General features: G+C 37.0%; 1 protein-coding gene across 6 annotated transcripts in view; it reads right to left on the reverse strand.

The window, feature by feature from the left end:
- TUT7 (terminal uridylyl transferase 7) overlaps positions 1-15,775 on the reverse strand; it is a 65,901-nt gene that overhangs the window by 14,399 nt on the left and 35,727 nt on the right. For all 6 annotated transcript variants that reach the window (XM_010377798.2, XM_030919297.1, XM_030919301.1 and 3 more), the window contains 10 exons: positions 15,413-15,513; positions 13,661-13,718; positions 8,893-8,996; positions 8,109-8,198; positions 7,644-7,757; positions 7,392-7,469; positions 6,653-6,830; positions 3,416-3,463; positions 3,080-3,171; positions 1,155-1,270 (listed from right to left, as the gene is read on the reverse strand). In XM_010377798.2, coding sequence (XP_010376100.1) covers positions 1,155-1,270; positions 3,080-3,171; positions 3,416-3,463; positions 6,653-6,830; positions 7,392-7,469; positions 7,644-7,757; positions 8,109-8,198; positions 8,893-8,996; positions 13,661-13,718; positions 15,413-15,513 — 979 coding nt within the window. The remainder of the gene's footprint in view (positions 1-1,154; positions 1,271-3,079; positions 3,172-3,415; positions 3,464-6,652; positions 6,831-7,391; positions 7,470-7,643; positions 7,758-8,108; positions 8,199-8,892; positions 8,997-13,660; positions 13,719-15,412; positions 15,514-15,775) is intronic.

The following is a 15,775-nucleotide window of genomic DNA, read 5'->3' on the forward strand; positions in this document are numbered from 1 at the left end:
ATACTCGGAGTGATTTCTTGAATGGCCTTTCTGGCACATTAGCATTCTTTCTTTACTAGGCACTGGAAATTTTAGATGTGAAGGCTTAAATTCACAAAGGAACAATGGTTATAAGATTTATGTTCTCAAAATGTCAAAATCATTTCTCCCTTGTCCTAATAATCACTGATTTTTGAGTAATGAAAAAAAGGACTGAAAAAAAAGGCTTCTCAAATTCCAGATGGTAACCTAATTTGAGCACCACGTTTCAAAATATTACTGTACAGTTAAAAACACCACCACTACACCATTACTATACAGTTAAAAACATCATTACTGTACAGTTAAAAACACCACCACTACACCATTACTGTACAGTTAAAAACACCATTACTGTTACCACTACATTACTGTACAGTTAAAAACACCATTACTGTACACCACTACACCATTTGCTGTGCAGTTAAAAACACCATTACTGTACAGTTAAAAACACCATTACTGTTACCACTACACCATTACTGTACAGTTAAAAACACCATTACTGTTACCACTACACCATTACTGTACAGTTAAAAACACCACCAAAACAACGTGTCCCAGGCAAGCAAGCAAAAACATGTTTCTCTTGCCTCCCCATAAACGCCACCAGAAGAAATCATGGTGACTAAACTGCGTGGCTTACTTACAACAATTATTAAGGGTTAAGTGGAATACAAACAAAGAGTGTTAAAATCCAGTGAACTGTTTGTGAATATAAATCCCAACGTGCTGAACAGGTACTGTACATTAGAAACATCACTGAGCTCCTGAAGGAGCTCCTTTGTTCACTGACTGAAATGATTCTGAACTTCTCACTACTGTAAAAAGGAAGAATTTTTGTTTCCTCTTTTCGCCATGTTGGCAAGGCTGGTCTTGAACTCCTGACCTCAGGTGATCCACTCGCCTCGGCCTCCCAAAGTGCTGGGATTACAGGCGTGAACCACCGCACCTGGCCTAAAGTCATGTTTTAAATCACTTCATTTCATTAAAAAATAAAATAAAAAACTTAAATGTATCTGAAAACTGCTGGATTTCACACAAGTGTATTTTCTTTGTTATAATAGTACCTCATTTAAAAATTGGGACATTTAAGAAAATAAAAACACAACCACCCCTTTTGAACATTTACTTACTTTCTCCTCATAGGACAGTCTTTCATAAAGTGTCCGATTTTCCCACAAATTCGACAACATCTATCATTTGGGGCCAGCTCTCCTTCAGTTAACACATCTGGATCAAAAAAGTATTCCTAGAAGAACATAAATATATAAAAGTCTGAACTATTCATGTGAGATCGGAACACAAAACTAACCAGATATTAAACAGTCATCTTACAATTCAATGTTGATATAACATTACTTTTAATAAATATTATTTATACTGCTTAATTCCAAACAAAATCTAAAACCATCAAGGTCTAACTCAGGATAGTTTTAACTAAATCCATTTTTGTTTATTCCTTTTAGTCATGCAGAGCGCTCATGAGCCATAACCCTAAAAGGTTTAATCACACTTCTAAAGAAGCGGATTACACATCCCTGTGAGTCAGTTTTCCCAGGATGTGGGAGGGAGTTGAGGCCAGGTACAAAGGCTTTGTCTCCTCGTCAAATGAAAAGGCTAAAACCTAATGAATTGAGAAACATGATTTGCATCACACAGATTATATTGAGGAAAAGAAAAAAAAAACTGTGTTGCTACTTTGCTTAGTTGTGGCTACCGAAGGAAAAATAACGGAACAAAGGAAAGACAATGGTCTAGCCTGTAGCCTCTTTGTACTAAAATTAAGGGGGAGGCCAGCAACATGAGCATCCCCAGGGAGCTCGCTGGAAAAGCAGTCTTGAGCCTGATCTTAGACTTGCTGAATCAGAATCTGCACTTTAACAAAATCCTCAGGTGATTTGTTCTAACAAGTTTCAGAAGCACTGGTGTAGAAGCCACATCAATATCTAGCAAAAACCAGATGTACAGATGTAATCAAACACTGAATGTGCCTATAAAACAATACACTTATGCTAAATTTTAAAAGTCTTCACTGGGAGGAGAGAGGGAATGGGGGTTGTTGGTCAAAGGGTACATAGTTTCAGATAGACAGGAGGAATAAGCACAGCAGGGTGACTATAGTCAATAACAGTGCATACTTCAAGATAATTAGGAGTAAATCTCAAATGTCTCCCCACAAAAAGTGGTGAGGTGATATATATATGTTAATTAACTTGATTTCATCATTCCATATACATGTATCAAATCATCACGTTGTGCTCCCTAAATTATATGTCAATTAAAAATAACATTTAAAAGTCTTTATAAGGAAATTAATGCAGAAAAACATAACATTATTCTTAACAAGACCATCTAGTCCCTAGCTATTTTTCTCTCACTGAAGTTATTTTTTTGACATAATTTTGCTTTGTTTTCAATAAATGTGGTTCCTTAAAAACTCGAGTATCAAGTTATATGAGAAGAGATACCTGTCTGCTACAGGAAGCACTGTTATCCCCCTAGTCCCAGCAGAAGATTTACTACTTTTTGCAAGCAGATTGGAAAATCTAGATTCTAGATATGTACAAACTGGGCTTGGCCAAGGCCGGCATCCAGCCAAATGCTGGCAGAACAGCAATGCACCTATGAAGGCTAGCGCAGATAACCAGGAAAAAAAAAAAAGGTATCAAAGAGGAGAACAAGAATGGAACAACCTTAAATCCATCTTCTCTATTAGGAAGCTACCTCAGGCGTTAGAGTGTAGCTTTACTTTCTTTCTGTTTTCGAAGTTGCTCTAGAACTGGTACATGTTTCCCTGGTGCCATGTTACAAGGAAAAGCAGCAGCAGCAAAATTAATAATTTTTCCACCCAAACTCCAATTCTTGCTATTTCTCTCTATTCTGATGGCCTTTACCCAGGGATGTTTAAGAAAAAGGGGGGCTCTGGGAATTATTCTGTACTATAGTCATTTATTTTGGCTCGACTCACCGACTTTCTAAATATTTAAATTACTACTGAAGTGATGTGTACAAATTAGGCACTTTTTTTTTTTTTTTTGTATTTCCAACAGACACTTACCATTTTTGAGGGGTAGTCCTTTGGAAATCCCTTGACAGGAATACCAAATACTCTTCTACCATTGATAAAAGCTTTCATTATAAAATTTGTCACTAAAAAGAAGAGTAAGAACTCAATGAGGTGGGCTAAAAGGAAAAGAGATTGTATTACAAATGACAAACTACCTGGGCCTGGTGGGGCCTGTTATTCTAGCACTCTGGGAGGCTGGGGTAGGGGGACTGCTCGAGCCCAGGAGTTTGAGACCAACCTGGGCAACAAAAGCAAGACCCTGTCTCTGTTATAAAAGTAAATAAATAAGTAAAATAAAAAATAAAATTGACAAATGAAGTAACTTACTTTTCCTTGATAATCCAGCTCCAAGATTATGATTCAAATCAAAGGGATCTAGGCAAAAAAATTTAAGAGCAAATAAGGTAATCAAATAGAAAATGCCACTATTCACGCAATAAGTTCATAAAACAAGACAAGGATATCATCTACTTTGCTTATCATTAATAAGTTTTAAATTCACATCACAGAAAAGAAGTGCAAAAAAAAGTTTTAAATGACACCTGTTAAATGAGCTTAAAAGTTGTAATAAAGCTAAGCAATACATATTCCTAAACATAAGCAAGTCTTTCCACTACAGTGTTCATCAGAATAGAGGGTACTGCTTTATATTTAAATCATTATAAAGCTCTTTATGTTACGACCGGCTGCCTATTTTTGAACAAAATACTGTTTGCAGAAGACACATTAGCCTGATACTACTTAATGACACTAGTTTTGGATGTATATAGAAGTTATAAATAAATTTATAACACTTTTAGCACTAAATGTTCCCACTATGTAACAAGTTTCTTAAAGATCACTTTAGAAAATAATTCATCATGGAGATTACAAAACACACTTTTAAGATAAAACACACAGAAATATACATCTGTCCCAGTGGCATGCCATTGGCTACCTGGATTTCAGGATGCAATTTCCAGTAAAAGCTTAATACAGACTCTCATTTGATCTTCTATGTCTGCATCTCAAACATCTTAGATAGCTGTATATATGATGGGTTTTGGAATACTGTTTGTTAAATAACCCAGAAAATGGTAGGAATGATGAAAACAGTGCTAATGTCAAAGATGTATGAGAGGTCTGAATAAACTGTCTCATGAAATAAATGGGGTTAAAAGCACTATTTCTAAATCCAGATACTGTTTTATAAGTGATCTAAAATAATACATACCCATAATGATTCATAATTTAGACATTATGTGTAGATATCTAACTTCTATTTTTTACATCCCTAAAACAATATTCAAGAAGGCAAAGAGAAAAAAGCGATGACCTTTTTTCGGGAATCCTCTTATTGAGAAAATGAAGGACTGCATGGATATAGTATACACAAGAGAAGTAAAAAAGTAAAAAGAGGCATCTTCCACTAGCCAGTTACGCTGCTAGTGAACAGTAACAGGTGTACCATATTGAGATTGAGACTAAGTTTATCAAAGTATAGGACTCTTCCTTCAGCTTAACCCTGCAATAATCACTGCTATGAGAAGGTTACCTTCATCAGTTTGGTCATTCTTTCTTCAAGTGATTTTTATATGCGTATGTGTATTTTTGGTTATTTGCTTGGTGTAGTGGAGATACTACAATATTAGCTACTGTGCAGTTAAAGAAACTACTACTGGTTGGGTGCTGTGGCTCACGCCTGTAATCCCAGCACTTTGGGAGGCTGAGGTGGGCTAATCAACTGAGGTCAAGAGTTCGAGACCAGACTGGCCAACATGGTGAAACACTGTCTCTACTAAAAATACAAAAATCAGCCAGGCATGGTGGCGTGTGCCTGTAGTCCCAGCTACTCTGGAGGCTGATGACAGGAGAACCCAGGAATGTGAACCCAGGAGGCAAAGGGTGCAGTGACCTGAGATCCCGCCATTACACTCCAGCCTGGGCAACACAGTGAGACTCCGTCCCCCACAAAAACAAAAGCAAATGACTACTATCACCACTGAAATGCCTCAATTCTGAAATAGCTGGTTATATGATTATGAATGAAGTCTTTTTTAGTTTAGCCTATTACTAACAGCTTGTCTGAAAGTAATGTAAAAATTAGAGGCAAAAAATAATAACCTTCAAAACTTAAAAAAGAATTAATAGGCTGGGTGCGGTGGCTCACACCTGTAATCTCAGCACTTTGGGAGGCGGAAGTGGGCGGATCACCTGAGGTCAGGAGTTTGAAACTAGCCTAGCCAACAAGGTGAAACCCCGTCTCTACTAAAAATACAAAAAAAATTAGCCAGGCGTGGTGGCGCATGCCTGTAATCCCAGCTACTCGGGAGGCTGAGGCACGAGAATCACTTGAACCAGGGAGGTGGAGGTTGCAGTGAGCCAAGATAGCGCCATTGTACTCCAGCCTGGAAGACAGAGCGAAACTGTCTTAAGAAAAAAAAAAAGGAATACCTTAATAAGTGACAGATGATAAGAACTGCAGTGATAACGAAAAGGAGTAAGTCAAAAGTTCTATGTGTTTGACACACGAGATTTTAAAAAATCAAAACTGTATTTGTAACCCATGGTGATCTGAATTTCATTTTACAAAAGTTCACTGTATCTTACTACTGCCAATATGCAGAAATAATAATAAAACCACAACTTAGAATAGTCCATATTATTTATGTGATACAAATATATTTAAAAATTTAAAAATCTCATTAAAATTAAAAAAATATTTCTTAGGTCATTTCTCAATTAAGGCATTTAAATTCCATTTTGTCTCAAAATAAGAATCCCACAAATTGGAAATAAACAATCAACTATTAGCATCAATGGCTCCAACAGATCACTACCTTTAACAGAAAAAGAAAAGGTGGCCAGGCGCAGTGGCTCACGCCTGTAATCTGAGCACTTTGGGAGGCCGAGGTGGGTGATCACCTGAGGTCAGGAGTTCGAGACCAGCCTGGCCAACATGGTGAAACCCCATCTCTACTAGAAGTACAAAAATTTAGCTAGTTGTGGTGGCGGGCGCCTGTAATCCCAGCTACTCAGGTGGCTGAGGCAGGAGAATTGCTTGAACCTGGGAGGCAGAGGTTGCAGTGAGCTGAGATAGCACTACTGCACTCCAGCCTGGGCAACAAGAGCAAAATTCCATCTCAAAAAATAAAAAAATAGAAAAAGAAAAGGCTTCCATATGGTCAAAATAAATGTCAAAATTTATATACAATTACTTATAGGTGAACTCCATCAATAGCGAATGAAGATCTTGAAAATTCACTTAGTGGCACTCTTCAAACTCTCCAACAGGAAGGTTGTAAAAGTCTCACTTTCTTGAAGCTGCCTTATCACTACTGCTGCCTTATTCTTCAGTATGTTATGTGTCCAACAATAGTAAAAAAATTTGTCACGGTGAAATGGCTTCAGTCATTTAAAAACAAATCTTTAGGCTGGAAAGAGACAAGTTGGCCTGGTATGGACAATGAGACTGGGGCACTGCACACCCCAAGCAGCTGGAAGAGCTTTGCAAGGAGGAAGAACAATGTCCTTATAGTTTAAGCTCTATCATCTATTCAACTTCAAGTTTAATTGTATTCGTACCTTCAATAACAATGTATTTTGAGGTCCACTGTTTCTTAAAAGTTGTAAGCAGACTTTTTCTCCTGATGCTAATAACGTGTTCTTTAAAATCAAATTCCTCCGTGTAGAAACGAAGAAGGCCCAACCATAACTGCCCAACAGATTCGGTATTTTTTCCACATTCTGGCCAATAGGCAGGCTAGAAATAGAAGGGAACAAGGGATACCATGGTCTTTAGTGAAGTGTTAATATCAATATTCATTTGTATCTTCGGGAGTAAATTTGGATTTATTTCTAATTAACTAGAGCTCAATTATACAACTTTTAATCTTTACGACTTGGAGATAGAAGAGCTCAGAGTTTTCAGTGTCAAGTCTCAGGACACGTTAGTCGGAGGATCCAGAAATAGATTCTAAGAGCCTTGGTGATACGTAGGTTATTAGATCTCTTTAGCTCAGTGAAAGTCTTTCTAAACTCTGGGTACAAAAACCATAGAACAAATATTCACTTGGAATAAAGTTACTTAACCACTTGGAATTATTAGGCATTAAAGAAATACTAAATATAGTCCCTAGAAATTCACTTGGCTTAGTAAAAATATTTTCACATCAAAGAAAACATCTGTAAACACTATTTTTTTTTTACTATCATAAGATAAATAAATAAAACAAGCAATAAAATAGTTGTTGGCCATCTACACTGTAGTATAGCTAATTTTTAGTCAAAGATATAGGAAAATCTTTACTCTTAAAATACGTACCAGTTCATCTATTTGATCAAAAAAATAAATATTCCAGCCATCAACAAATATTTCAGGTTTCTTTTCACCTTTGTATATCTGAAATTAATTTTTAAACTATTAGTATGGATTACAAACTTAATGCATTGATACAAAAACTTCTAGGAAAATAGGTAAAAAATTAACTACAGAACCACAGAATTTTAGAGGAGGAGAAAGGCTCAGAGAGCACCCAGTTTTCCAGAGAAGAAATACAATTTCATTCACTAATACCTCTTGAAGGACAGGAATGACCGGTGGATTCCTCTGCTGGAGAAAATATAGCACCATAAGAGTATATGCATATGATGATAAGCTGCCTCTAGATGCATCACCAATATCACACATCTAGACGGAAGGAAAACAAAGAATAAAGGAAAAGTCTGTTTTCTGCTAACTTTGCATCCATTCTATTATCACTAAAAGTAAAGTGCATATGTTGAGGACTAATATAAAAATCACATTTTCAAAGGCAAAACCAATCCAACCTAGCAAAGCAGTGGACAGTTGGCTACACGCAAGTTCAGGTCATTGTATAAAATTCAGAACAAAATTTTAGCTTTCTTCATAGGGTCTCCCAAATAGCTACATGATGCATTTCACATGACTACAGTTCATTAAAAAATAGATTTATGTTTTCAACAGTGTTTAAAGATGCAATGAAATTTCCTGATAAGTCACAATAGGAAGCATACTCACCTTTGTAAATACTTTCATGGTATAGCACAAATACTTCACTCTGGGATCAATGGCGGAATAAGCAGATAAAAGCCTTGTGTTATGAAGGGCCTGTTAAAAGGAAATAACACTATAAGACTAACAATGAAGTGTAAAGGGTTTTTTTTTTTTTTTTTTTTTGTGGTGGTTGTTTTAAATAATGGAGATGCAACCTCACTATGTTGCCCAGGCTGGTCATGAACTCCTGGGCTCAAGTGATCCTCCCCCATCAGCCTCCCAAAGTGCTGGGACTACAAGCATGAACCACCAGGCGAGCCTAGATGAAAAGATTTTAAGCTGGAATATTCTAAATAGGTTTACAGTGTGATTCATTTTAGGAAGAATACATTTCAACTGAAATTAACCTTTTCTTTTTTTCCCTAAAGACAATCTTCATTAACTTACTAGACAATAATAAAGAATTATAAGTAATATCTGACCTCATGGCTCTTGTATGTCCTTGGTCTGAACATCTAGAAAATAAGGGCTGGCGAAATAAACAATCAGTTCCCTTTCAGTAGACATAAGATCTCTCTGCAAAAACACCCCCAAAGGGTCAGACAGGTCCTATAAATCCCTGAAACATATCTGAATTATCTTTGAATTCTCAGCCTCAGAACACTGCCAGGTTCACAGCAAGTAAGCATAACAACTCTTGAAAGATTGACTAAGATGAAATGAATGTCTTCTTTAACTTGAGGTTTCTGCAAGGTGAGACATTTGTTCCCTTTACCTCTCTAAACAAAAAGCCTGAAAAAAACCTTACCAATGTGTTATACAAACTGATATCTACTTCCAGACCACTTCTCAAATGGAAGAACTTCACAATTGGCACCTTTGCTGTTGTAATAGGTAAGATGTTTCTCAGACCTAAGTTGGGAAATAAAATGTTATCATTAAACACAGCAGCTGGAGATATAACTCACTCTTATGTTAATGTTTCAATATTAAATGGTGTAAACCTAACTTTGGCCTGTTTCATTGCATTCATTAGGACTCATCAAAGAATTCCATTATTAACAAACATCTGGGAAGATTAGTCTGGCAAAGTTTACATTTATTAAACACACTGATACTAGAACTACAAGACTCAGTAACTCCCCTCTGGGAACTTACTGGATCGTATGTACACACATGTGTGCATGTGTGTACATGCATGTGTATACGGCTGTCAGTCAAATACCAAAACAGAGGAAACTACTACAGAGTCTGAACTATGTGGTTCCCACCTATTCTCTCCATGTGACTATATCTAATTTGGAGAAAAGCCTAAGGGACAATCATCCTCCAAACAAGTTACTCACCTTAAAGCTAGAAGTTATGAAGTTAATAGGAGTTAATTTCAATAGGAGAGAGGAAATTGCCTGAGCTAAGCTTTGAAAAAGAGAGAAAACCCAGCAAAAATAGTGGCAGTTGAGGGAATTTACCAGGCAAGGCAAACTGTACACAAAAAGAGTAGATGCCTGAAATAGAATGGTATGTTCAGGGAAGTTCCAGAGAATTGTATAGGTTACAGAATGAACATGAGGGAATGGAATATGAGGCATAGGAGATGGTGGAGAAACTGGGAAGGGCCCAACTACAGAACATACACATTTTGCTAAGAATTATCCTTAGAATCAAAGAGGAGCCAATGAACTGGTCTAAGTTGGGAGGAATCACTGACCATACCTAGTTAGACAATACCCCTGGCAGTGGACAGACTGGAGGCACCAGGAATAGAGGCAGGGTGACCACTTATGAAAAATAACTGGGTGTGAATTTTCATGGTGGCATGGGAATACACAGAAGAAGCAAGGCATGTTTGAGAGCATCTGTAACTAGGTGGGGAGCAAGAGCTAGTAAGAGAGGATCAGGGCTTTAAGAGTAAGCGCTACCACTTCCTGAGCACCTAATGTGTGACAGGGATATGTAAGACTCCTTTATGAACATTACATCCTTAGGTTTATCACCCTCATCTGTAAGATGAGGAAACAGAGACCCAGAAAGATTCACAAGCTTAGGAATATGCAGCTGGTAAATTGTGGAGCTGGAATTCAAATCTAGATAAGATTGACTCCCAACTTATACTGAACCTAGTGTGGGTCAGGCTAATTATCATTTCACCCGTTTTGTTGATTCCAAGGATGCCAATATCAACAACCATGAAAGAGGATTCAGAAGGAAGGGCAGATTAATGGAGTTGGTTGCTGCTGAAGGGAAGCAGTAAAGCGAAAGATAAGCTCATTCTGAGATGTCAGAGTTTGAGCTTCTACTGAGAGAGCTAAGTATCTGCTTTCTAGAAAGCAGATACATAGTAATCATATCATAGAACACAGGACAAAATAAGTAGGTAGAAGACATTTCAGGAAAAAAATCTGTGTGGCAGACAGAGGAAATGAAACAATCTGATGGGGAAAGGGGGCAAGGAAGCTCATTTTGCTGAATACTTAGAATATGCTAGGCTTTGCACTTTAATGTATTATCGTTCTTAAACTTAAATGCCATAGAATTGTTATTTCCACTTTAGAGATGAGGAACTGAGTGCTTGTTATGAAGCTGAGTGACTTTCTGGGATTGCACAGCCAGCAATGGGGAGACAGAATTTAAAACCAGAGTCTGATTCCAGAACCTCCACCTAGTATTTGCTATCCCACCTCTAAATTAGACAGGGGCCCTTTTCTTCATATCCTTCCCATTCTGGAATTTGACACTGTTGATCATTATAACACTTCCAAGTCTAGGATTTATTCACAGCATATCTTCCCAGTTCCTTTTCAGTCTCTTTTCTTAATTTCTGTCTAGTCTCTTTCTCTCAATCTCTCTCTTTTTCTCCAAGGCTTTCAACGCAAAAAAACAGTTTTACTTTCATCTTCAATTCTGACTGGCAACCCCATATTTCTAATTGCTTTCTGGAATGTTAACTCTTGGAGATTATATGTTCATGGCAAACTAAACACTTCCACACAGGTGGTTCTCTGCAAATATTCCTGGTTCTCAAATACCCAGATATCAACCTCAGTCCTTACTTCCTACTCGTAGGTACCAAATCTAGGAAATTTTCCCACTTGGAATCTCTCATATCGTTTTCCTGTTAGTACCAGCGGCACCCTGACTGAGGTCCTGCTGCCCTGTCATCTAGATTATACTTTCCCTAAAACACCACACCAGCTGCCTAAAAACCTTATGTTATGCTTTTATTGGGTCCTTTCCCTCCTGAAGAAACTCGTGTTTCCAAATATCTACAGACTTCACCTTATTTCCTAATATTTCCCATTTGAAAATCTCCAAATGTACCAATCTTCTCACTGCTCTCCAAAATATCCCACAGTCTCACATTCACATCTATGCACTTAGAAATGATTTCTTTTCCCATCCTTTTCAAATCGTATTCACCATCATCCGAGATCAGAGCAACCTCCATCTCTTCCATCAACCTCCCCTGTGCAACTCTTTCCCACATTCTCTCCTTAGAAGTTATTTAACTGAATATTACCTTACATTGTTACATAGTTTGGAAGATTACCTTACCTCTTAAGATATGGAAGCTTTCAAAAGAAAAACATACAGATTTTTTAACTTTTCCACCATCCCTAAGTATCCAACACAGTGCTGTGCACATAGGAGGCACCCAATAAAATACCTGGGGAGACTGTTTGAAAGATAGGAAGTTTCAACCATAGCTCTCTAGTTGTTATGAAATTCTTGTTCCAGGCAATCTGCATTCCATTATTATTATACATCATCTGTGTGCCTAAGTCATTTCTAATCTAAAAATGATCTGTTTTTAACATTGTTCTTTCTTAGGAAATATATACTGAGGTATTTAGGGGAAAGGACATAATGTCTACAGCTTAATCTCAAATGGTACAGGAAGAAATTGAGAGCAAGCAAAAGATGGAATGATGAATCAGATATGGAAAATGTTAATTGGTGGATCTGAATAAAAGCTATATGTGGAACTCTTTATGCAACTTTTGCTGCTTTCCTTTAAATGTGAAATTAAATTATTTCAAAACACAAAGTTATAAATCTAGCTCAATACTAAAAAATTAATAGTCATGCTAACTTAGTACTTTAGTTTCTTTGCACAACCTTCAAAACAAAAACAAACAAAACAAAACAAAACAAAACAAAACAAAACACATGATCTTTAGAGGTGGAATTCCCAAGTTAATGGAAATGTTTACTTCAATGACCAAAGAAAAGTATGTGTGTGTCTAGGTGTCAGGGCACATTCATGCTGTGACTTAAAGTCTGTTCCTAACCAAAATGTACAAAAACTTTTCATGGACAGACCATGGATTTTAAGTTCCTGAGGACAGGGGCCATATATTGTTCACTTTCAGTCTCAGTTCTTAGCACAGAAGTTTGCTGAACTACATTTTAAAAGAAGATTTTTCACTGTTAACGGTATCCACAGCTGCCATGACAACAAAAGGGTATGTTAATAGCATTTCAATTCTGTGCATGGTTTACAAAATCTATACATTTTATAGCTGTAAATACTCTAGAAATTACCCAGTTCAGTTTTCTCAATTTATCAATGAAAAAAAGAGATCAGGCCAGGCATAGTGGCTCACACCTGTAATCCCAGCACTTTGGGAGGCCAAGGCAGGAGGATCACTTGAGTCCAGGAGTTCAGAGACTAGCCTGGACAACCTAGCAAGATCCAATTTCTTAAAAAAAAGAGATCACTTCAAGTGAAGGACTTGTTCACGGTCACACACAGCTTGTTGAGCAGAACAGCTGCAAATGCAACCCACAAGCCCAGTTTGGGGTGCCTTTCTTGACACTTCACCCCATCAGCAACTCCTACACTTTGACTTATACAATGCCAACAAAGGAAAAGAATTTACACACTTTCTTGCCTGTCTGGTGTAGGCTTTGTCTTGAAATAAAACTGAGCTAGGCAACAATATGCACATAAATTATCACCAATTCCTCAGTCTTTCATACTTGAGCATACAAGATTTTAAAAAGACATGAATATTGCAATTCTTCTATGAATGAGCCACTATACTGCTTCATGGCATTAGTAAACTCTAAAGACAATTGGCCTTTCATGTCTGTCGGTCCTGCATCCCCATATCCAATCAAACACAAACCAAAAATATTTGAGGGAAAAAAGCAACTAATAAAAAAAACTAACGATACAACAATAAAAAATAAGACAAATAAAAAATACAGCATAACAGTAGAGATGACTAAAAGTATATGGAAGGATGTATATAGGTTATATGCAAATACTATGCCATTTTATTTTATTTTTTTATTATACTTTCTCTAGGTGACATGTGCACAACGTTTGTTACATATGTATACATGTGCCATATTGGTGTGCTGCACCCATTAACTCGTCATTTACATTAGGTATATCTGCCATTTTATATAAGGAACTTGAGTATCTAGGGATTTTTTTTATTTGCTGGGGAAGGGAGGGGTGAGGGGCGATGGGTGGGCCTGGAACTAATACCCCATGGATACTGAGGGAAGACTATATAAAACACTAATTAAAAGTCAGAAATATTTTTAGAAAAAGTTTACAGAGGTACCTGAATGTTTTCTGAGGACTCTTGCTAATTCTTCAATAGTTCTGACACAGTCCAATCCCTGCAACAAAGAAGGCACAAAGATCTTAACCAAAACTGGAAGACAGGTTCTGAAACTGGCTAAAGTTTCCATTACCTTCAGAAATAATGTAATTAATTTCAAGTCAGTCTATATATATATTTTTCCTTTCTAGTTGGGTATTAAGAGTCAGTATTCACATGAAATATCCTGAGGGCACAAAAACCACTAAATACACTACTTCCTAATTATTTTTGGGTGTGCAACAAAGGCTAAACTCAGTCAGGAAGTCTATGGACCCAGGGCTTCCAAAAAAGTCTCTGAACCATGGCTAAGGACCTTCATTTCTTCCCCTCCACATAATATTACTCGAATGTACCCCATGTCCCAGAATAGACAAGAGGAGGCTTCTGTGCCCCAGCTCATTTATTCTAAGTAGACCTTCATTATAGTTTAAGAGTTGATGAATTGCTGTGGAGAGTAATTAAGCTCAAATTATTTCCCTACAGGACTAGCCAGAATTATAATGTATATAACTAAAGTCATACAGCAAATACAAATAGTATCTCAAATAAATCATTCTTTAAAACATCTGGGCTGACTCTATCAACATATGCCTTTTTGATGGTTATAAAAATCCCAAAACATACTTAGAATGTTACTTTAGAAATGCTCTCGAAACTAGTTTATAAGTCATGTAAAAAAGTAAATAAATAAATAAACCTTGAGGATGTATGATAGGGTCATTCCATATGTTGAGCCAATCTTGCTTATATACTTTATTCAAATTCAGGCTAGGTCACTTTTGACTATTTTCCCAAATCAGATACATTCTCAAAATAGAAAGACTTGAAACTAAGAAAAGGTACAAAAAGGTCTTCAGCAACAGCAGCATCATTCATTTGGATATCTAGCATTTGGACTGCTGTTAAGGATTTAAAAGAATAGGGACTCAGCACTTCCCAGACTTTATACCTTTATATAGCATTTTATATTTTATAAATGCCTTCAGATATCCCAGGGGCTGGCAAGCTTGTTTTGCTTTGCGTGCCATATGGTCTCTTACAACTACTAAACTCTGCACTTACAAAGTGAAAGCAGCCATAGACATTACATTTCTGAATGGGTGTGATTCTGTTCCAATAAAACTTTATTTACAAAAACAGGCAGTAGGGGGTGAAGTTAGCCCAAGGGCCATCGTTTGTTGACTCCTGACCCACATGATCCATGATAATGTGTACAAAAATTAGCAGAGGCAGGAGGAACAGATATTATACTTTGTCGATTATTTACCAAAGACCACATGTTTAGGTACTGATGAAACCAAGTTTGTCTCAAATCCAGGTCTCTGGACTATAAGGTTAAGTACTCTTATCATTTACCACACTGCCTGTCTGGTAATAAACTTTACAGATAACCTTATGTGGGTGTGTGATCCAAGTCAGCACAGTAGCCAAGCCAATGGGACACTGGAGAGATTGGTTTGGCTATGTAGAATTCCCAGGCATCACTTTCCAATCCACTTTTTGCTACAGGGTGAAAGTATAACCTTTCTACTCCTCACATTCCTCACAACCTTTCTAAGCTTCTTAATGTATTTGGCCAGAGACTGTGCCAAACAGCACACTCTATATGGTATGCCCTGATCAATTTGGAAAATACCAAGCTGTAATGTCAGTCTAGATTGGTTAAATCACACTGCCACAGCAAATGGAAGTTTTATGTGGTCACTGTACCTCAGCAGTTTCAAGTCCATTAATTGTCATACAGACGTCAAGGTCACTCTGTTTGAACCCAAATCCATTTTTGGAGGAGCCAAACAGGCTCAATTTAGTTCCTGTTAGGGATATATGAAAAGTAATAACTAATTACCTGAGTACATTTAATTTTTGATCAAAATGGCCCTCTCATGAATCAAACATACCCAGTTGTTTAACTATCCTATGTTAATCTCACACTTACGCTCTCTGATTAACTGGGCATTTATTCTAAAATCTTTTTCTCTCAAAGCTTCCCTTACATACAAGCTGTATATGGCAAGAAAGATTACCAGGTGCTTCTTTATTCTTAAATGCAAAGACATTTCAAGGAAAATGTTA

The sequence above is a fragment of the Rhinopithecus roxellana genome, chromosome 16 (genome assembly GCF_007565055.1).
Source record: "Rhinopithecus roxellana isolate Shanxi Qingling chromosome 16, ASM756505v1, whole genome shotgun sequence".
Classification (NCBI taxonomy): domain Eukaryota; kingdom Metazoa; phylum Chordata; class Mammalia; order Primates; family Cercopithecidae; genus Rhinopithecus; species Rhinopithecus roxellana.